The 23,293-nt window shown below is 45.1% G+C and overlaps 1 protein-coding gene across 6 annotated transcripts in view; it reads left to right on the top strand.

Moving 5' to 3' along the window:
• Positions 1 to 23,293, top strand: part of CTPS2 (CTP synthase 2) — a 123,089-nt gene that overhangs the window by 73,088 nt on the left and 26,708 nt on the right. For all 6 annotated transcript variants that reach the window (XM_071213243.1, XM_058291335.2, XM_058291332.2 and 3 more), the window contains 4 exons: positions 5,110 to 5,206; positions 13,551 to 13,606; positions 18,126 to 18,222; positions 22,089 to 22,233. In XM_071213243.1, the coding sequence (XP_071069344.1) occupies positions 5,110 to 5,206; positions 13,551 to 13,606; positions 18,126 to 18,222; positions 22,089 to 22,233 (395 nt within the window). The remainder of the gene's footprint in view (positions 1 to 5,109; positions 5,207 to 13,550; positions 13,607 to 18,125; positions 18,223 to 22,088; positions 22,234 to 23,293) is intronic.

Here is a 23,293-nt window from a genome sequence, read left to right as displayed (position 1 = left end):
TGCTCTGGTGGGGAAATAGACGATCTAGTCCTCGTGCTTGATGAGCTCACCCTTTAGTTTCTGAGAGGAGATATGTGAAATAATGGAGGAGGTCGAAGCTGTATATGATGAAGGACTGTATCAGTTTCCTCTCGCTGTTGTGACAAATTACCACGATCTTTGTGGTTTAAAACCACACACACTTATTCTCTTATAGTTGTGGAGGTCAGAAGTATACAGCGGGTCAGCAGAGCTGTGTTCCTTCCTGAAGGTCAAGGGGAGAAGCCGATCCCTTGCCTTTTCCAGGTTCTAGAGGCTACCTGCACTCTTTGGCTCATGGCCCTGTCCTCTGTCTTCACAGCCAGCAGCAGATCATCTTCCAGTCTCTCTTCTGCTTTCATTAGTCACATCGCTTTTTCTAACTTTGATGCTCTTTATAAGGTCCCTTATTATCTTATTACCTGGGCCCACCCAGATAATCCAGGGGAATCTTCCTATCTCAAGACCCTTAATTTAATCAGGCTCACTCTTGCCACATAGGGTAACATGGCCACAGGTTCCGGGCACTAGAGCAAGGCAGTGGTGTTAATTATGGGGAAATGAGGAAACCTGGCAGGTGGCCTGAAGCATGGGCCTGTGTGGAATGGTGGGGAGAGGGTATCTCAGGAAAAGCGGGGAAGAGGACAGTACGGGTGTCGTGGGGTGGTGGGGTGGGGAGCAGAGGTGCCATTGGCGCCTGGCCCTCCGGGTGAGGTAGGACCCGCAGGTCAGAACCCTTGGGGAGAGCGGAGCTGGACTTGGTTCCTGAATGCAGTGGAACTTGATTGCCGCGGGTAAGAGTTTCGATTTGATCTGCAGCCGTGGAGGCAGATGGAGCTAGCAGTGTGCCAGTGCAGCGTCAGGTCACCTCACATCCATCAGAAAGTGGTGCAGATTTTAAGCACACCTTGAACATGACTCATAAAGAATCAGCATCAGAGGCAGTGTTGGAAAAAACGAATGAAAAACCTAATCACAGTAGGAAAGGAGTGGGTTGGGGAATCCTTGTCAAGAACACTTGAAGAATTCACCAGAAGGGCTGAGAGACTCACTGTGTGTTTCCTAAGAGACCAGAAAGAGTCTGCAAGTGATCACCACCACATCGTCCCCCAGTGAAAGGCAAGGGGGTGACAGCGGCCACGCTGACCTGCACCTGTACACGCCAGTTAAGCAAACCTGCTTTCCCTAAATCATGTTTATTTTTTTTCCCCAAATTCTACTCAATTTATTCATTTTTTCAAAAGATATTACATTAAAAAAATATGAGGTCCCCATTTGCCCCCACTGCCCCCACCCCACCACTCCCCCCCCAATAACACTCTCCCCCATCATCATGTCACATCCATTGCGGCTGGTGAGTACATCTCCGGGCATCGCTGCACCCCATGTCCCGAGTTCCACACCATAGCCCACACTTTCCCACGTTCCATCCAGTGGGCCATGGGAGGACATACAACATCCGGCAATTGTCCCTGGGGCACCACCCAGGACAACTCCAAGTCCCGAGAATGCCTCCACATCTCTTCTCTTCCTCCCCTTCCCCGCACCCAGTAGCCACCATGACCACTTTTTCCACATCAATGCCACACTAAATCTTGTTTAAAGCACCTGGGATGCAGGAAAGTCTTGAACCCATTGCACTTTCCTTGTGGGTTGCAGAAAACATCGGTAAAGGTTAATTAGTGCCATATTTATCCTTATGTGGCACTTTTACATCTCCTAGAGCTTTATCACCATCACCATTCATTACTTATTGATCTTTTTGGGTTTTTTCTTCTGCTGTATGGCTTGGTGCCAAGAAAGGATGGATCTATAATGGGGATCAGATGACAATCAGTACTTAGGTAAAATTAGAGGGGCCAAGGCAAACGTTTTTTTTTTCTTCTTAGGTTCAAAATCTCAGGTACTTTGGAACTGTTGGGATTAAAACTAAAGCATATTTGAGGTTCTTTTCTTTACTGCTGCCCAGCAGTGATGAAATAGGTATGTTCTGGAACTGTGATGTTCTCCTGTCTTTCCAGCCTTTTGCGGAAGGACTGGAAGGAACAAAGACATTTTCATTCATTTTGTGGCTTATAACCCAAGAGGCAGCCTTACTGTCATCGTCAGAGCTTGCAGGCTTGTCCCATAATTCTGCAGGGCAGCTGCCTGTGCCGGGCCAGGCCAGAAGCATGTACTGCCTTCTTTTGCCTTCCCTACCCTTTTTTCTTCCTGTTTGGCCTCCATCAGCTGGTGCCTGGCGCCTGGGATTCTACTGAGTGTGTGGTGGACGTCCAGGGATGAGCCCTCTCGTTCTTCCCTCCGTTGCCAACTGCCCTGTCCATTCCCACCCTGCTCTTCTCCTTTTACTAATGTTTGGGGCATCGTTTGAAATTGGAAACCTACTTCCACCTGCTCCCTCACTTTTCCTCTAGCACTTTCTTTGCCTTCTCCCTCGATTGCTGCGCTAGCAAGTCTTAATCAGAGGATCACTGCGGCTGCTGCACCTTGGTATTTCTTTCTGGACTCTCATTTCAGGAGAAGGTTGTGTTTGTTGCTTCTGAAAACAGCAGGGATCATATGAACTCATACCTCAGTGTAAGGTCTCAATAATGCACTTCCATATTTATGCCTTAAATTTTTAATTTGTCTTAAAATAATACTAAGTACAAAGTTGAAAATACCAGCGGTTCCAAAAGGCCTATGATGAAAATTCAGTCATACTCATCCCTCTCTCTCACTCTCAGCTCTTCTGTCTGTTTCTCTAGGTATCTACCTCTGTGCTTTGAAATCATATTCTCATATTGCTCTTTCAGGAACTTCCAGACCTCTCCTTCTATTGGACAGATGTTTAACTAATGCTATTTGGCAGCCACAGTGCCCACTGTGTTTTCCTTCTGTCTGCCCCCCCACGCTTTAATTTTGGAAAAGTTTTCCAAAACACTTTGTCTTGAGCTGTTTGTCAAGGTCATTGCAAGTAATCAGCAAGGTAGATTTCCTGTTCTTGGTTGGGTGAATTTCTTGAATACCAGACTCGCCAACACCTGAACAAGCTACATTCGAAGATTCCTCCTTGTGAGCTAAGCGGGTAGACTGAAGAATCACATTGCGTTCTAAGGAGAAGTCAAGGGGAGTTCATTGCCGTAGTCTTCCTCGCTGGTTCACGTTTCCTTAAATGGAAATGGCAGCTGAGTCTCTGAATAAACTGAGGGCTTCCTAGGAGTCTTTGGCAGGTAGAGCTGTCTTATCTGCCTTTTCCTAGAAAAAGACATTGATGGGCTGGGCGTCTATAAACAGCTCAGCTTTGTAAACTGGAAGCTAATGCCCTCTCTTACCTCATTCCAGTGATACTTAATCTAGCCCTGATTAGCCAACAAAAAAGATAGGAGAGAGATGCCAAGGCCAAGAGCACTTCAGAATTACTCACTCTGTCCCACATGGGATGTAATCAAGTTTTCTCTCCACCCTTTCTCCCCAGTGACCCCAGAAGCATACTTAGGTCACAGAGTTCATATGACTTCAAAAGTTCTTCCAGGGCACTGAAATTCTAGTTGACAAGGATTTCTGTAAAGCAATACATGACAGTTAGGGTGTGGGGCAAAAAAAAAAAAGGAAAGAAAGGTTTTGTGAGAGGGTGCCCAAGCAGTTCCATTAGACCAGATTGACTCACCAACTGTAATCTGTTGTAACAATTTAAGAACAAAACCAAGAGGTGACAGTGACCAGAAATGAGAAAACAGACCATTGACCAATGAGAATGGCTTTTTCTTTTTTTTTAAAGTCAGGAGTTCTTGAATGTCTGCTAGGTAATCATAAGCTAAGTTAGAAATGACTTATGCTGCATTCGCTTGTTTGGTCATCTGTTGATCCAGGCACTCCTTCATTCCCTGCTCGCCACATGCCCCAGTGCTAGGGGCTGGGCATGCAATGGTGAGGAAAATCCACCTGTTGAGGTTCTCAGAGCTTTATAGTCTAGCACCCCAAGCAGGGTATAGACACCAATGGAGAGAAGTGCGGGCATGTGGAGGGAACTAGTTCTGAGGGCGGGCTAGGAATGCAGTGGTGATGAGGCTGGTGGGTTAGGCTGGGCCAACCCCACCCAGGGCCACAGTGGGAGGCCAGGCAAGGATTTCAAGCAGGAGGAAGAGCCTGGTAAGATTTGCAACCTGACTCGACCACCCTGCCTGCCGTGAGCAGGGCGGACTGCGGCCACAGGAATGTCAGGAGGCCAGTCAGGCAGCTCTCGCCATAGTCCGGGCAAGGGGTTGTGGTTGGGGTGTTGGTCAGGAGCTGGGGAGGAGTGGATGGATTTGGGAGGCCTGGAGGGGGTAAACGGATGGCACTTGCCTGACTGGATATGAGGGGAGGGAGAGGGAGAGCTCAAGAGCAGCACTAAGATATCTGCCCTGCAGAATGGGTTAGAGTGGAGGACATTTCCCCCACACCCCCAGTGACTTTCTTCTAATGATTTTCTACAAATAAGTACTTTGGTAGATTTTTCCACAGATTGGCTTATGGAAACTTTAGGGCAGGGGTTCTTAACCAGGGGTCCATGAGCTTGAATTGAAATAAAAAAAAAAAACATGATTCTTGTGGAGACATGTTGGTGCGGGTAAGCTACATTTATTAAATAACACTGTAGAATGTGGGCTTAGTAAGAGGTCCATGGTTTTCACCTGACTGGCCAAGGGGTCTGTGGGACAAAAATGGTTAAGAAGCCCTGCTTTAGGCAAAGCAATGGCAAGGAGGTTGTTGTCATGGGAGACACATAAATATAGAAGTGGGAGGCCCCAGAAGTTTGGAGTTTAAAGTGTGGACATTGCCTGATACTGACAAGTTGAGTAACGTCAGGAGGAAGTGCAGAAAGATGCTCCTGGTCCATTGCTTACAAGTGATTTGAATGAAAGGTGAGAAGCAGAGATGAAAAAGAAGAATGCGAGAAAGGGACAAAGTATGTGGTCATAGCTGAATAAGGGCACTGGAAGGATTCACCAGATTCAATGGTTCAGGAAGCATCCTCACCCAGCGAGCACACTCAGAAAAGGAAAACTGGCAAGTTGGGGACTCAACTTTGTCCACGATGGCACAACCAACCTTGTTTTGTTTTCTAAGGTGATCGATATGCCGGAACACAACCCTGGCAATTTGGGAGGAACCATGAGGCTGGGAATAAGAAGAACGGTTTTCAAAACGGAAAACTCAATCTTAAGTAAGTCTTGCAGGTGGTTTCTTTTGAAAGATGCTGGGAGCCGCTCGCTTGACGGTGCTCAGCCGTGGAGGGCCCTCTTGGGGGTGCCTCCCCTTGCTTCTCCGATTCCTCTCACCGTCCAGTCCTGCATCGTCCTGTTTTCCCTAGTTTTTTTTTTGGCTCATGTTAAGGTTTTTTACTTTTCTTTTTGCTCTGTTAGCAAGAACAAAAGAGGCCTTTGTTTTTTTCTCTCTTTATTTTTTTAAAATGTTACATTAAAAAAATATAAGAGGTCCCCACATAGCCCCCACCCCCCCTCACCCTACTCCTCCCCCATCAACACCCTCTTTCATCATCGTGGCACATTTATTGCATTTGGTGACTACATTTTGGAGAAAAAAGGCCTTTGCTGTGGTACCTTCATTGGTGCAGAGTGACCACATGCGCCGCCCACACCCCAGGCTTCTCTTACTGTCCCCATTCGCGCTGAAACCTGGGGAGCGAGCCACCTCCCACCCAAAGTCCCTGACCTCAACCACCTAAACCAGGGGGACCGCAAACTTGTCCTATAAAGGGCCCGATGGCCTTGTGGGCCAGACAGCCCCTGTCGCAACTCCTCAACTCTGCTACTGTGGTGTAAAAACAACCCCGGGCGATGTGTAAATGAGTGGGAGGGGCTGTGTGCCAGTACGACTTTATTTATGCACACTGCGACACAAATTTCACATCATCCTCATGTGTCACGACATCTTCTTCTATCAAGTTTTTTTCCAATCGTTTAAAAAAAAAAAGGAAAAACCACTCAGTTCCCAGGCCATACAAAAGCCGGCAGCGGCCTGAGGGCCAGGCCCTAGTTTGCCACCGCCACCACCGCCACCATCACCACCACTGCCACCACCGGTCTAGAGCAAAGAACCGGGCCTTGAACGAAGCCTGCGGTTGAGGGAAGGAGAGGTGGCCATCCTGGGGAGATCAGAGGATGACAACTTGCCTGCACAATTACCCTACTCGGCGATGGAGAGTAAAAGAGCGGGAAGGGCTTTCAGAAGCCATTCGAGCCAATCTCTTTATTTTTTCAGTTGAGGAAATGGAGCGCCTAGATATACAGGGCTGTGCCCAGTGGCACGTGGCCCGGAGAGGCGCAGTCAGGACCGCATGCTGCCCTCATGGTTCCCAGGCTGTTCCTGGAACCCCCTGCCCTAGCTCCACAGTCCCCCCACTAGAGTCACTCTCCAGGCTGTCACTGTTAAAAAAATACACTTGCCTGTTGTGAAAACTCATCGCCCCCTCTCCCCTGCACATCTGTGCATCTTATTGCATGTAAATGATACCTTAATTTAAAAAACATCCATTTTATTAGGGAAGTTAGATGGTAGGACTTGTCTCCTCATAGTGACACCTTGCTGGATTAACTTCTTAGATGACCCCCAAAGAGCTGGGAGAAATGGCGTACGTACAGCAGTGAAGTATGAAATGGGGTGCTGTGCAGGGGGAGCGATCTAGAAGGAGGTGTGGCTGGAGACCCAGGGAGTCGGGCTCAGCTGAGAGGGGAGCCAGGAGGAAGCACCAGAGAACTGTTTTATTAGAGGGTTTTGAAGACTCTGGAAATAAACTTTATCATTTTGCTTATGGCTCTCAACTGCACACGAGAAATGGGAGCATAATAAAGCACAAAGCGATTCCGGGCACAGCTGACTACTCGTTTGTGAGTGTCTCCAAATATTACAGACATGAGGCAGAATTTTTTGGTCAAGTCCCAAACGTGTCGCCAAGACATCCAGAAAGGGAGGCAAAGAAGCAAGGCCCCTTCTGCTTTGGCTGTGAAGTTTTCAGGCCAAACTGCTACCGACCCAGAAAGAACATGTTTTTCTGACCCATTCAGTTAACGTGTTTGAATACTGCACAACTGGGCATATGTGTGCCATGGGGATGTTAGCATAAACCTAATTTAAAGCAGTCCCAAGGTCTGTATAGAATTTGTGATACTCCGTTACCCTCTGAATCATCACCCCAATGGCTAGGGAACTCATACTTTTAGAAACGAAAGGAACGCCATGAGGATCGAAGGGTACAGGGAGGGCCTGAGCACTTCAGGAGGCCGAGCTGGGAAATGGCCACCCCACGAACCCTCTATGGATGTCCTGCCCGGTTGAGAATCCAACACAGCCTATTTGAAGGAATTAAGAAGCCAGCATGGTGTGCTGGCAACTGTGACTTCCTGTCAGAGCTCGGAGAAGATGACCCTTATCCTCAGGGAGGATGACACAGGGACATTAAGGCTTGATGCAGGCGGTAAAAGACATCAGCTGGCAGAGGATGCTGGGAGAGCACCCCGGGGTGACACCAGCAGGGAGTGATGCCTAGTCTAGGATGCAGGGGGCCTGCAGAGCCGTCCGGCCTGACTAGTGGTAATTTAATGCTCTAAGAACAGACTTAATTCCTTTTGGGGACCTTCCCTGCATTTCCTCATATCGAGGAGAAGAACTTGACTGAAAGGGTTGGTTCTATCTGACTGTGAGAGGAAGAGGTTTTTGTTCTGAGGGAACCAGACGCAGATGCCAGTTAGGAAGGTATCGAATAAGCCCGAAGTTAAAGCCTCGGGTAAGCTTGGCATTGGAAATGGAGAACGGTTGAATCTGAAGTTTTAAAGAATTAAAAGAGATGGGGATAAGGTGGGGGAAAAAAGCTCAGGGACTTGAAAAATTGCTTTTGCTTTCTTATCTCTTATCAACGCATTGATAAAGAAAAATAGCATCTAGTTCCTGGTGTGATTCGATTGTTAGGAAAATTAATTAAAAAACAGCAACGTCACACACAAAACCTTGGCTGGGTTAATGAGGTGATTGACAAATCAGGTGAAGAAAGGTCACCAGGGACTTAGGGACCCTGAAAGCCCATGACACGATAATTTGTCATTTTGCTGAGAAAGAAATTGACTGGGAGCGTGGTAGGCCCTGGGAAGAAGTGTCTCTCACCGAGCCTCCCCACAGCGCACCGGCCATTTTGTGGGGTAACTTTCTTCTCTGCTTATTCTTGCCTTTTATTGGGGGAAATCATTCACTCAGTGTACCTGTTCTAGCGGGGCTCACAGGTCTGGGACCTAGGTCTTTTAGTAACAATAGCAGCGAGCATTTCTGTCCCTCTTCCTGTGCCCTGGTATACGGACTTCCAAATGGGAGCTAGTGGCGCTCCACCCCTGGGCTGTGCAACCCCAGCTCCAGTCACCACTACGCTGTGCCTCAGTGTCTGCACCTGGGAACTGGGGCTAGTGATAACACCTGCCTCAGTGTCTGACTGCGTGGGCTGTCGTGACAGTAAGTGGGAAGGGTATATTGTATGGACCTGAGATCCTTGCCAAGTTCCGGGTGAAATTCAGTCAGTGACTGATAATAAGAATGGGGTCCTGCTAGGGGAGGGGAGGGGGGAATACACCAGCTCAAGGAGAGGGGGGAGCAGGCGTCATCCCCTCTTTGTTTTGCCAGTTCTCTCTCATCCTCCTCCTCTTGTCTCCTGCCAGTATGGACTCTCAGGAGAATCAGTGCAAGCTGAGAAAAGAGATGCTGAAAATGAGATAAGAATACTAGAGAAAAAAACAAGATACAATCCATGAAAAAGAATGTAATAATAAAATGTAGAGCTAAAGGCAAGGGTTAGCATTGTAAACTGACATTTTATACTAGAAAATTGAGAAACAAAGCAGGTCATGAAAAATAAAATTAGGGAAAGCAGAGGAGTTTAGCTATGTAAAGAAATGAGGTCTTTTATAGAAATTAAAGAAACGACATATAAAGACCCCAAATCATAAAGAAGGCAAAACCTGCTGGCTGCCTCCAATTTTACCCTTCCTAAGCACCAGCAATGAAGACATTATGTACAGAATTTCTGTAATTCCAGACCCAGGACCCAGCTGCCATTTTACACAAGAGGAAGGAACCTTAGCGACATTAAGTCACTTGTCAGCAAATCATCAAGCTGATTTCAGATTTCCAAATTCTAAGCCACTTCACTATAATGAATGGCTGGACCTTAATAAACAGCCAAACCTCCAACAGCTCCCAGAGCTGAAAGCAGCCTGGTGGTGACCTTCCCGAGGCAAGGTTCCCCAGATCTCCTGAGGAGCACCTCGTGGGAGGAGAGCAGTGGGGGCAGAAAGTGATGCCACCCAGGGGCATCTTGTCCTTTTACTTTTTTTACACTTTTAAAATTAAAGTTAATAGATCACAAAGTACATTACAATAAAAAACATAAAAAACGTAAGAGGTTCCCATATTCCCGCTCCCCACCCCCCACCCCATCATTTTTGTAAATTGTATTTTTTTTGAAAATATATACATCACAAAAAAATGTTACATTAAAAAATTTAAGAGGTTCCCGTATACCCCCCACACCCCCACCCCACTCCTCCCACCCCAACAACCTCCTCACCCGGGGGCATCTTGACTTCTGAAAGTTTGAAATCACTGCTTGGCTTCAGGAGGGCCCCAAGCACTGAATCACCGCAGGACTGAGCGGCTAGGCCTGGGTTTGCAAACCCAAATGCTGGTAGGGCCGGGTGGGGAATGTAAAGGAGTCAGAAGTCCACAGCTTCAGCTCACCAATCAGTGGCAGCACAGGGCCTTCGGGCTAGAGAGGCAGTAGGGAGTGGTGGGAACTGGGGCAAATTGAAAATGTAAAGCACTTGTCCCATCAAAGGAGCAACTGCCACACCTGATAGTTGCACGAAGATCTGTGGGTCCACTGTTGCCAGTCTTCTAAATTTTCAAGAGAATCTAGAAATCTGGAGTTTTATGTGAAATCTCCTGATCTTTAAATGCTGGCAATTTATTTAACATTTTAAAACATTTGAGTGCCTGCCAACACTATGCAAACTGAACACTCCAAATATTTACCTCGTGGGTAGCCTCTTGGGATCTCTGAATGAGACAAACTCCAGCTCGCCCTTGTACATACATAGAGAGCTCTAGCTCCCATAATGCCTAATTAACACAGGGCATGTTCTGGGCACTCTTAGAAGCGAATCCAATGACGACACTAGCAGAGACGTTAAAAGACATTTGTTATGCACGGCAGCCTTTACCAAGAGACGAGAGTGAGGTGATAATGGAGCCCGTCAGGGAGGGATTGTACTTTTTGACAATTGTTTTGATTTCTTTTTTCACATATTTTTAAACACTTTTTAATTGAAATTTATCATTCATACATGAAAATCCATAAACAATAACTTATGAACGTACAAAACCAACATGCATGTCATCATACAGGGCTCCCGTACATCACCCCACCACCATCACCACCTTCCATTGTTGTGAAACATTTGTTACAAACTATGAAAGAGCAGCGTCGAAATATTACTACTAACTAGAGCCAATATCCTACATTTGGTGTATTTTCTCCCCAATCCACCTGATTATTAATACCCTGTATTAGTATTATATGCTTGTTTCAGTTCATGAGAGAATATTCTCATATTTGTTCTGTCCCCCTGATGACCACAGTATTTCTTTTACCACTGGATTCCCTGTGTTATGCAGTCCCATGTTTTGTACAGTTCATTCAAAGTGTACACTCAGTGGCTCTCATGTTCATCACAGAATTGGGCTTTTTTTCACATATATATATTTAAGATTTATTTATTTCCCTTCCCTCCTCCCCCCACCGTTGTCTTCTCTCTGTGTCCATTCGCTGTGTGTTCTTCTATGTCCACTTGCATTCTTGTCAGGTGGCACGGGAATCTGTGTCTCTTTTTTGTTGTGTCATCTTGCTACGTCAGCTCTCCATGTGTGTGGCGCCACTCCTGGGCAGGCTGCACTTTTCACACAGGGCAGCTCTCCTTGTGGGGCGCACTCCTTGCGGGGGAGACCCCTGTGTGGCATGGCACTCCTTGAGTGTGGCAGCACTACGTGTGGGCCAGCTCACTACATGGGCCAGGAGGTCCTGGTTCAAACTCTGGACCTCCTGTATGGTAGGCAGACGCTCTATCAGTTGAGCCACATCCGCTTCCCTCACATATTTTTTATTTATTTAATCCTCACAACAACCTTATGAACTAGGTACTATTATTATCCCCATTTTACAGGTGAGGAAACTGAGGCACGAGAGAGGTTAAATAATTTGCCCAAAGCCATGCATCTATTAAATGGTTTTGGTGGAGTTTAAGGCCAAGCAGTCTGGCTCCAGAGTCCATGCTGCTAACCACTGCACCACTCTCCCTGTCACCTCTGGGATATCTTAGCAAACACAGAGTTTGCCTAATGCCAGCAGCAGTCATAGGCCATACAATGACAAAAATTCACACTCTATCCTTCTAGTCCCCATAACTCTAAGGTAAAATTCTTTATATCCTAATTGGGATATTTTTGTCATTTCCCTCGCCACCTTTGCTCCTGTTGGCAGGCTCTGTTTTTGTAGTTGCTGAGTCATCTGTAGTAATGAAGGCAGCAGAAGAGAAATTTTTGACTCTAGGAGGAAAAGACTCTGGATCAGTTGCAAAGACACTTATTATAGGAGAGAGAACCTCTTCTCTAAGTGAGGTCCAGATTGTTCAACTCCTTTTTTTGTTGCTTTCTGATACGTAAGTATGGTGGTTGGGAGCCATGTACCCCAGAAAAACAAGCTCTTAAACCTAATCCATTCCTGTGGGTGTGAACCCATTGTAAGTAGGACCTTTGGATGAGGTGACTTCAGTTAAGGTGGGGCGCACCTCAGTCAGGATGGGGCTTAATCGTATTACTGGAGTCCCTCATAAGTGGAATGAAATTCAGACAGAGACAGAGAAAGCCTCAGAGGGAGGAGCTAGAAGCTGAACATCAGTGGAAGGGAGAGACCAGGAGACCCCACCACGTGTCTTGCCATGACAAGCTAAGGACCAAGGAGCGCCAACAGCCAGCGCCGGAACACCAGCCTTTGGGGAGAAAGCCTCACCTTGCTGATGCCTGGATTTGGACTTGCTCTTAGCCTCAAAACCACGAGCAAATAAATGCTCATTGTCTAACCTGGCCCATTTCATGGTATTTGCTTGAGCAGCCAAGGAAATAAAAACAGTATGCTTCCATATTTTCCAACCGGGTATGATCGTGCAATTTTCATTTTTTTTCTTTATGTTCATGAAGCGACAGTTGTTTCAGTATGACGGTTCAATCTTAGTGGCCCCATTGTCAGGGGCATGTTGAAGGTCATTTAAAGGAACTCTGCCCCCACTCGTTCTCTTTTCTTCCAAAACACATACTTTAAATATTGACTGTCACTAATATCATCACCATGGAGCTCAGTCTATATGGACAGAATTGAAAACAGAAGTTCAAACTGTGCTGATTGATCAAACAGTCATATGAGAATACAATTGATTTCCATTTTCTTTATCCAAGCCAAAAGCCCAAATGAGAGATGAGGCATTTGGACTTTGTTATGGGTTGAACTGTGCCCCCTGCAAAAAAAAGACGTGCTCCCGTGAATTTAACTTTATTTGGGAAGGGTCTTGGAAGATGTGATTAGTTAAACTGAGGCCAAACTAGATGAGGGTGGGCCCTGATCCAGTGTGACTGGTATTCTTCTAAGAAGGGGGAGATTTGGACACATGGTCAGACAGACACAAGGAGGAAGGCCCAGTGAAGACAGGCAGAGACGGGAGTGATTAGTCTAGAAGCCAAGGAACAGCAAGTTTTGCTGGCAAATGCTAGAAGCCAGAAGAGACAAGGAAGGATCCTCCCCATGGTGGCTTAGAGTTATGTATCCCAGAAATACAAATTCTTAATCCGGTCCTGTAGGTGTGCACCCTTCGTAAGTAGGCCCTTTTGATGAGGTGACTTCAGTTAAGGTGTGGCCCATCTCAATCAGGATGGGGCTTAGTCCTATGACTGGAGTCCTTACAAGAGAAAGCCATACAGAGGGAAGCCAGAAGCTGGAAGTCAACAGAACCACAAAGACTGCCAATCAGCCAGAAGATACTGACCTTGAAAGAAGTGAGCCTTCAGGCTCAGAAACTGAGCCCATAAATTCCTATGGTTAAGCCAACCCATTGTATGGTGTCTGCTTTTAGTAGCTGGGAAACTAAAACAGGCCCCTGCAGGTTTCCAAGGAAGCATGGCCTAGCCGACACCTTGATTTTGAACTTCTCGCCTCTGGATCAGTGAGACGAGAAATTTCTGTTGTTTTAAGCCGTAGTTTGTGGAACTCTGTGATGGCAGCCCCAGGAAATAATATACTCTCTTAGAAGAGAAGCAAAATCTAGAATACTCTCTGGAGTTGAGCTCATGTTGAGGCCTCTGATAGAAGGATAGGGATCACAGAGCTCCCCCCACCACGTATGGCACAGATGCAGTTCTAAAATGGATTACAGCAATGTTAAGTGCACTCTCTGTCTTTACAGGGAAACTGTATGGTGGTGTTTCTTATATAGAAGAGAGGCACAGACATCGGTATGAGGTAAGGCTTTCATGCTGCATCACCGTGGGCTCGAGATGCTTCCTGTGGGGAGCCTGAGAGATTCCAAGAGGGCCCTCTGGGAAAGGAGTCCAGTCCTGGTGGCATCCATTGTGCTCGGGGAGGTGTGTCCAATCCCCACCTTCTCCTGGTCTCCCTGGCTTGCCAAAGGTACAGTCTTTAAGTACCTGCACACAGAGCATATGAGCCTTCCACGGTACTCTTAACTGCTGTCTCCTAGATCAAGAGAAGGCCAGGCTTCCTCGTCCCTAACCCCCTGCACTTTGTTTGACCAGGTTTGGGAAAGAGGGACTTAGATCTTCTGAAAAGAAACCAAAGGCCTCTTAGCACAGGGATGAGTCCCGGGTATCACAATCCTTGGTGGATTCTAGATTTGGGAACCTCTTTGGAGGCCTGCATGGAACTTGAGGCTTAGTGCCACATGACTAAGGACAGTTAATTATGGGGATTTCCATATGAGAAGCATAGGTTCTCAAGGGGTGAAAATTTTCATAATGTGGATTGTCTATTTCAGGATTAATTAGTGTGTCCATTTTGATGCTTTTGGCTGTAAGCCCAAATCCCTGTTAGTTCTTCACTCAAACCAACCTAACCAATGAGGACATTCTTATCTCAGGTAACAGGTAGTCTAGAGGCCTGGCAGACTGCAGGCATGGTACACTCAGGGCCCCTGCTCTCTCTGTGTTCCTCTTGGCCCTGCCCTTTTCCACGCACCTGCTTTGCCCTCAGGTTGGTCTCCCTCATTGTTCCAAGATGGCTGCTAGCAGCAACTAAAGCAGGATGTGTCTTCCCCAGACATGGAATTTTATCTTCAGTCTGATGGGTCAACTTAGATTACCCGCCCACCTGAGAACTAGTAACCATTGCTAGGAAATGCTGAACATGAGTGCTTTTTGGCGTCATTCGTCTGCCATGTTAGGCTTAGATCAATTAGGGCCAACTTCTGGAACACAATATGGAGACCCACAGGCCATGGAGGGGAGCGGCAGATATCTGAACAAATCTGGGAATCTATTTTGAAGGAGGACTAGTAGAAAGAGATGCTGCATAGGCTACTAACAGTGTCACCACAATCAGGGAACATTGTTTGCCATGCATAGGCCATTTTTGCTTTTATTTCCACTGGGAACTGGCCCAAGTGGTGGGACTGAAACTAGTGAGCGGCTTTGCGTAATGGTGATGAGAAGATGTAAGAACTGCCATATACATGGTCATGTGCCCATTCATTCATTCACATGTATTTTGCCTCTTGTATGCACTGGAGATACAAGGGGAGAAAAGACAGACATGGTCTCTCTTCTCCCAGGGAGTTCACTTTCTATTTTGAGAGGACAACAAATAAGATAATGGATAAAAAAAGTGCAGATTAAATTATATATCTGATAAGAAACTTGTAATCTAGAAAATAAAAAGAACTCTTAAATGCAAAATTTAAAGACAAATAACCCAATTAAGAATTGGGTAACCCACACAGCATGGAGAGGTGCAGGCCCCCACACAGTGAAGCAATGCACCAAACAAAAAAAAAAGATGATGATGCAACCAGATAGAAAAAAAATTGGGCAAAGGGGGAGCGGATGTGGCTCAAGCAGTTGAGTGCCTGCCTCCCACATGGGAGGTCCTAGGTTCAGTTTCCGGTGCCTCCTGGAAAAAACAACAAGCAAAACAAATGATAAAACCAACTCAGGGAAGCCAGTGTGGCTCAGTGGTTGAGCACCAGTTTCCCACATACGAGGTCCCGGGTTCAGTTTCTGGCCCCAGGTGCCTCAAAAAAAAAATTGAGCATAGGACTCCCACAGATATTTCCCCAAACAAGATATACAAGTGGCCAGTAAGCACCTGAAAAGATGCTCAACAGCCTCCGTCATCAGGGACATGCAAATCAAAACTACAATGAGATACCGCTTCATCCCTTTTTTTGATGGCGATCATCAAAGGACAAATTATAAGTGTTGGCCAGGACGGAGCGGAATTGGAACCCTCATCCACTGCTGGTAGGAAGGCAGTGTAGCGCAGCCACTGTGGGAAACAGTCTGGCAGTTCCTCAAAAGGTTAAACCTAGTTACTATATGATCCAGCAATTCTACCCCAGCTGTATACCCAAGAGAAATGAAAATATATGCCCACTCAAAACCTTGTGCATGAAAGTTCATAACAGCATTATTTATAACAGTGAAAAAATGGAAACCCTACAAATCCCCATCATATGATGGATATTAATACATAAAATGTAGTCTATCCATGCAATGGAATACTCTTCAGCAATAAAAAGAAATGAAGTCCTGATACAGGCTACAGCATGGATGAATCTTGCAAACATGCTAAGCAAAAGAAGTCACACATGAAAGACCACCTAGTGTATGATCCCATTTGTGCGGAGTGTCCCAAATAGGCAAATTTATAGAGACAGAAAGTAGATTAGTGGTTGCCAGGGACTGGGGGTGGTGGTGATGGGTGGATTGGGGGATGACACTTAATGGATACAAGCATTTCTTTTTGGGGTAATGAAAATGTTCTAAAACGGATTGTGGTGATGGTTGCATAATTCAATTTGAATTGTACACTTTAACCCAGTGAATTTGTCTGGTGTATTAGTCAGCCAAAGGGGTGCTGCTGCAAAATACCAGAAATAGGTTGGTTTTTATAAAGGGTATTTATTTAGGGTAGGAGCTTACAGATCCCAGTCCATAAAGCATATGTTAACTTCCCTCACCAAAGTCTGTTTTCACATGTTGGAGCAAGATGGCTGGCAAAGTCTGTGAGGGCTCAGGCTTCCTGGGTTCCTCTGGGCTCAGCTCCTTTGTTTTCTCCATGAGGTCAGCCATAGACTATCAGGTGAATGGCTCTGTCTCTTTCCCTGGGGCTCCAGTTTAAGGCTTAAGCATCAAACTCCAACATCAAAACTCCAACATTAAGAACCCTCAACTGTCCTTTGCCATGCCTTTTATCTGCAAGTCCCCACCCACCAAGGGGTGGGTACTTAACGCCCTACTGACACAAGAGGTTTACTTAATCAAGTAAACCTCTGAATCCAATATAATCTCATATGCCCAGAGGAAAAGACCAGTTTACAAACATAATCCAGTATTTCTTTTGGAATTCATCAATAATATCAAACTGCTACATGTGGTATGTGAATTATAACAAATAAAACTGTTACAAAAAAGAAAAATAATTACAGATTAGGAGAGTTGGTATAACATTCAAAAATAAGATAAAAACAACCTAGGAGGCTAAGATTAAGAAGGACAGATGGCAGTGGTGGAATGTGGAATGTGTTTAACAGAACAAATAATGAGAATGTTCTCATGAGTGATTGCAAATATATAATACTCATACAGGGTATTAATAATTGGGTGGGTTGGGGGGAAAATACACCAAATCTAAGATATGGGCTATAGTTAGTAATATTTTGATGATGCTCTTTCATAGTTTGTAACAAATGTTTCACAACAGTGCAAATTGGTGGTGGTGGGGAGGTGTATGGGAGCCCTGTATGATGAGGTGCATGTTTCTTTTGTAAGTTCACAACTTTTATGATACACTTATTTTTGTTGTTGTTTTTGGCTCCCTTGTCTATTTGTTGTTTTGCTTGTTTGCCCCTTGTTTTTGCTCATTGCTCATTTGTTTTTGCTCATTGTCTGCTCGTTTGTTTTTGCTTGTTGTCTGCTCATTGTTCTCCCCCCCCCCCCCGCTTATTGTCTTGCTCATTGTTTTTTTCTTGTTGTCTGCTTGTTTCCTGTAGGAGGCATGGGGAACTGAACCCGGGACCTCCCATGTAGGAGGCAGACACTCAACTGCTTGAGCCACATCCACTCCCTATGCGCTTATTGTTTATTTTAAAGAAAGGAGGACAGATGTGACCCTACTTTATTTGGAACGATGGGAAATGCTATCTGTGAGGGAGAGGATAAAAAGGATGCCCAAAAGTTGGGAAAGAGCTAGCAGTGAGTTGAGTGAGGGGAGGGAGCCCTGAGGCAAGTGCAGGGAAGAGGCCGGGGTCAGCAAGGGGTAGGAGCTGTGAGCTGTGTCATCAAGCTGTCATCTACAACCAGTATGTTAATAGAAAAATTCCTCCAAACTTCTCTTTAGAGCTTTTATGTAACTATGTATGAAGACAGCACTGGGCTTAGTTATAAGGGAAATTCGATAGTTTCCATCCTCAAGCACATCTGCGATTTGGAGAGCATTAAGTATGCAATAAGTCAAGGTAGGTAAGAAGCAAGTATGGGGCACGTGTCAACAGCTAGTCTGAAGGCTCCAAGTCCAGTCCTGCTGTTTGAATCTCGGCTTTGGTCAATAGAAGATGAGCCTCCCAGATTTTGGGGCTATGATTATAGTTTATGTTTCAGATTCATCATGAGTTTAAAAATGGGTTGTGGAGGTTGACTATGGAAATGAACTAATCGCGAGAGCATCCTTGAAGTGGAAAACACACCCAGTTGATGAAGGGCCTGTATTGCACTGCTGCCCCAAGACCCTTCATTTCTTGTGTTTGCAGGTGAACCCTAACCTGATCAGCCAATTCGAGCAGAAAGACTTAAGATTTGTAGGTCAGGATGTCGATGGGGAGAGAATGGAAATCATTGAACTTGCAAGTAAGTGCTTCTCACTTTGCTGTTTTACCCATGTCGCTGTTGTCTACTTCAAATTCCCTTTCTCCCTTTTCCATTCTGTCTGCAATCTGTTCCAGTACTTCAGGAGTCCTGAGCACGGAAAAGCTGAAGTCAGAGAGGGCTCCTTTGACTGCAGTAGCATTTGTGCTTGACCGTAAAAGAAGGCAAACCATGAACATTCCTTGTGCCCTCTCTCAATGAGGCTCCTCCTGGGGAGACTGCCTGCCTTATCTACCTTCCCAGGTGTACAGAGGAACTTGGAGCACAGGGAGGTTAACCATCCAGCTAGTCATTAGAGCAAACCCAGCTCTGTGTCCCCCCTGTGGGGTTTTATTTGTTCCTCTGGTTTTCACTGGCCATTCTGCCTGAGATTGTCAATCCATGCCTGAAGGTTTGAAGTAGAATAACGAGGATGTAAATCCTGTCGTCTCTCTAGTGGAAATGCCCACCACTTACAGTTTTTATAGTGCACATCCCCGTGTGGTGTTAAATCTCTTCATCTTTATCGCATGGGAGAGGGCAGGGGATTTCTTAAGCAAATCACTATCGGTTTACTTTGTTAAAGTACTTATTCTCCTGGTTCTCATAATGGTCAGCACATACTGAGAAGCTTCTTTCATCATGAGGATTTAGAGTCCTGTTGAGAAGCTTTCAAATTTCATGTGGGTTGGAAAGGGAAGGAGAACTGCTATAAAACCTTGCCATTTTTAAAAGCCCACTGCAAGGGAATTAATCTTCTTAAGAAAAATTCCCCGGAAGGTTTTTCATCTTTGACACCCCTTAGAAGCATACCCAAGAATCTCCACCGTCCCTAAGGGCTCTGAAAGGAACAACAAAGCTGTGACGTGATCCATTGCTTGGCCTCCCTTTGTAGTGATTCAAAAACACAATTATTGCCTGCTTCTTTCAAAGACGTCCCTAGATGCGGAGCTGGAAGATTGATCCCATCTTAAATTGGAAGCTGTGTTGCTTAGTTTCTTTTCTAAGTGTAGGTGCTTTCTTTCCTACTGCTTTCGAGGAGGCACGCTCTGGGGGAAGGTGACATTGTTCTCACTAGGCTCTTGTACCTGAGTGTCCCTCTCCTTCAAGGAGTCTTCTTTCTCGAGGTGATGTAGAGGAGTTCTTCGCTGGCTCTTTCTGGAATCAGTGCTGTGCAATAAAGTCTGCTGCAATGATGGAACTTTTCTGCCCTGTTCAATGTGGTAGCCACCAGCCTGCATGTTGCTGTTGAGCTCAATTAACTTTAATTAATTTAGACAGCCACGTGGGCCTAGTGGCTGCAATTTGATATAGGTCCACTTTAAATTATAACTTTAGGAGGGTAGACATTTCTGTTTAACCACTGTTTCCTCATTACTGTGGCAGTAGCATCTAGTCTCCAGTGCGAAGTGATGGGAATTTGTGGATTTTGAATTCATTCCATATTAGATTTTAGATCATCTGATGAAACAGTCCATTAAAAGCTTTTCAGTTTTATTTGCTTCCCCCCCTACAAAACTTGTCATAGTTTTCTCATCTTCAGTTTGATATGTGCAGCAATTAAAATGACTTTTCCAGATAGGAAGTACAACACACTGCCCATGCTCTGTTCTATAGTAATTATGGGATTGCCCAACCTATGTGCTTCCTAATCTGGGAATAAACCCAGTTTTTCAGAGCTCTGGTTGGGGAAACAAGTTTGGAAACCTAGAAAATTAGCTCCGAGTTGGAATTGGTAATCCTTGGTTGATTTTTTTTTTTTTAGTTTTTAAAAAAATTTATTAGAGAAGTTGTAGGGTCACAGAAAAGTCATGCAGAAGATACAGAGCTCCCCTACATCTCTCTATGATTAACACCTTACAAGTGTGGTACCTTGTTATAACTGATGGAAGAATATTGTTATAATTGTACTAGCAACAGTTGTCCATGGTTTACATAAGGGTTCACTGTGTTTTATAGTCTGGTGGTATTTTTTTTTCCTTAATTTTTATTCTAGTAACATATACAACCTAAAATTTCCCCCTATAACCTCATTCAAATGTATAATTCAGTGCTGTTGATTACATTAACAATGTTGGCAATTCTTGCCATTCCAAAATAGGGGAGTCCAAAAATCTGGGGAAAAGCTGCTTTTCTGTTCCTAATACATCTAGCACAACTTGAATTGCTGTATAACGGCTACTTAGCAGTCCTCAAAAATGAAAATGGCTTGGGAAGTGGATGTGACTCAAGTGGTTGAGCTCCTACCTTCCACATAGGAGGTCCTGGGTTCATTTCCCGGTGCCTCCTGAAAAAAAAAAACAAAGACAAACGAAAAAACCAACTCAGGGAAGCTGATGTGGCTCAGTGGTTGAGTGCCATCTTCCCACATATGAGATCCCGGGTTCAATCTCCACCCCCGGTATGTAAAAAAAAAATTAATTTTCATAATGTAAGTAGTATAAGCTCACGGTAAAAGGTTCACGCAATACAGAAAAGTATTATAGAAGTAAGCAAGTGAAAATAGCTTGGCCTCTTGTCCCTTTGAAACCTAACCACCTTTCATGTGTTAGAAGACTATCCTTTTATGTATGCACTGAAACATGAGTGCCTGTTCAGTTTAATGGTGCTATGATTAATATCCAACTTAAGGCTGTGACTAGAAAAGCAGTTGTACTCACTGCATTCCTAGGGGCAGCCCTCTGGATTCAGCAGGTCTTGGTTTATCCCAGGGGACCCTTCCCTTGGGGAAGGAGAGAAGACCTTGGAGGAAATGGCTTGAAGCCATACAAAAGAAAGAATCACCTAGGCTTAGCCTAAAGTCAGAGGGATGCTGTGGAAATAGAGGCAACAGAAGCCTAGCAGGGCTTTCAAAAAGCAGGTGGACTTTGGAAAAGCAGAATTCATCCTGCCGTTCAAAAATGTTGGCTTACCTTAGCTCTCTCTAACATCTCCCATGAATAAAATCCCAGGTCTCTGATTAAGGGAGATGTGTTTCACAATTTGTTTTTTTTTTTCAAATTCTACTCAATTTATTCATTTTTTAAAGAATATTACATTAAAAAAATATGAGGTCCCCATTCACCCCCACCGCCCCCACCCCAGCACTCCCCCCACCCCAGCACTCCCCCCACAGTAACACTCTCCCCCACCATCATGTCACATCCATTGCATCTGGTGAGCACATCTCTGGGCATCGCTGCACCCCATGGCCTGTGGTCCACACCATAGCCCACACTCTCCCACGTTCCATCCAGTGGGCCATGGGAGGACATACAACATCTGGCAATTGTCCCTGGAGCACCACCCAGGACAACTCCAAGTCCTGAAAATGCCTCCACATCTCATCTCTTCCTCCCCTTCCCCGCACCCAGCAGCCACCATGGCCACTTTTTCCACACCAATGCCACATTTTCTTGATTATTAACCACAATAGTTCATGAATAGAATATCATTAAGTCCACCCTAATCCTTACTGTATTCTTCCTTCCTGTGGACCTTGGCTTGGTTGTGTCCATTCCACATCTATGTCAAGAGGGGCCTTAGATTCCACATGGATGCTGGATGCAATCCTTCTGCTTTCAGTTGTAGGCACTCTAGGCTCCATGGTGTGGTGGTTGACTTTCTTCAACTCCATGTTAGCTGAGTGGGGTAAGTCCAATAAATCAGAGTGTAGGAGCTGAAGTCTGTTGAGGCTCAGGGCCTGGCTATCATATTGTGTTTCACAATTTGAAACTCCACTCCAAAAACAAGTCACAAGAGTAACTGGCTATGAGGGTAACAAGTTAAATCATCTTCTATTTCATGAATTTTCTCATCCAAAGATAAGACCTCGAAAGCAGTTGTCATGTTTGCCTGCTTCAACCACCTCATGATTGTTCTCATTTCAGATCATCCCTATTTTGTTGGTGTCCAATTCCATCCTGAGTTTTCTTCTAGGCCGATGAAGCCTTCCCCTCCATACCTGGGGCTGTTACTTGCGGCAACTGGGAACCTCAATGCCTTCCTGCAACGGGGATGCCAGCTCTCCTCGAGGTAACCAGTTTATTAACCCTCTCAGGTTTCTCATCAAATTGAATAGCATTGTAGGATTTTTTTTTAAAGTAAAGTGTCATTTTTTTTCTCCTAACACACGTAAAATTTTTTTTCTTAATAAAATAATTTAATAATTTCTTTAACACCCTGACACTGGGTAGTATTTTAGAAATTTTGCTCATATCAGTAAGTGAAAAATGGGTGTTTCTTTTGTTGAGTCTTTGGTTAATGAATATATATGAATATCTTTTATGTTTATGGGCTGTTTATTTTCTGATTGGCCTGTTGATATCCTTCCACCCCCTTTTTTCTTTATTGGTTGGTAAACTCTTTATATAGAAACAATAGTAACTCTTTGTTAGGTTGCAAATATATTTTCAAAGTGGCTTTGTTTTCCTTCTCAATTGTTAAATGGGGAAGCAGATGTGGCTCAACTGATAGAGCATCTGCCTACCATATGGGAGGCCCAGGGTTGAAACCCAGGGCCTCCTGACCCGTGTGGTGAGCTGGCCCATGCTCAGTGCTGCCACGCACAAGGAGTGCCATGTCATGCAAGGGTGTCCCCCGCATAGGGGAGCCCCACACTCAAGGAGTGAACCCCACAAGGAGAGCCACTCCACATGAAAAGCACAGCCCACCCAGGAGTGGCACCGCACACACGGAGAGCTGACGCAGCAAGATGATGCAACAAAAAGAGACACAGATTCCCAGTGCCGCTGACAAGAATGAAAGTGGACACAGAAGAACACGCAGCGAGTGGACACAGAGAGCAGACAATGGAGGGGGGTAAGGGGAGAGAAATTAAAAAAATTGTTAAACATAATTTTTATTTTCCCTAAAGCATTTACAATAAGGAGTTTTGAATATTTATGTCATCAAATGTTTTATGGATTCTGCCTTTAGTATCAAGTCTTTCCCTATCAAAAGATAATGTAAATAATAACCCATATATTTACCTCTAGCACTTTTAAGGTTTCAATTTTAAAGTTTAACTCTATAATTCATGTGCACTTTATTTTAGTGTAGTGTGTGAGGTAGGGATCTGACTTTATTTCCCTTC

The sequence above is a fragment of the Dasypus novemcinctus genome, chromosome X (genome assembly GCF_030445035.2).
Source record: "Dasypus novemcinctus isolate mDasNov1 chromosome X, mDasNov1.1.hap2, whole genome shotgun sequence".
Classification (NCBI taxonomy): domain Eukaryota; kingdom Metazoa; phylum Chordata; class Mammalia; order Cingulata; family Dasypodidae; genus Dasypus; species Dasypus novemcinctus.
Note: the sequence above shows the minus strand (reverse complement) of the source record. Positions and strands in the feature narration are given on the sequence as shown.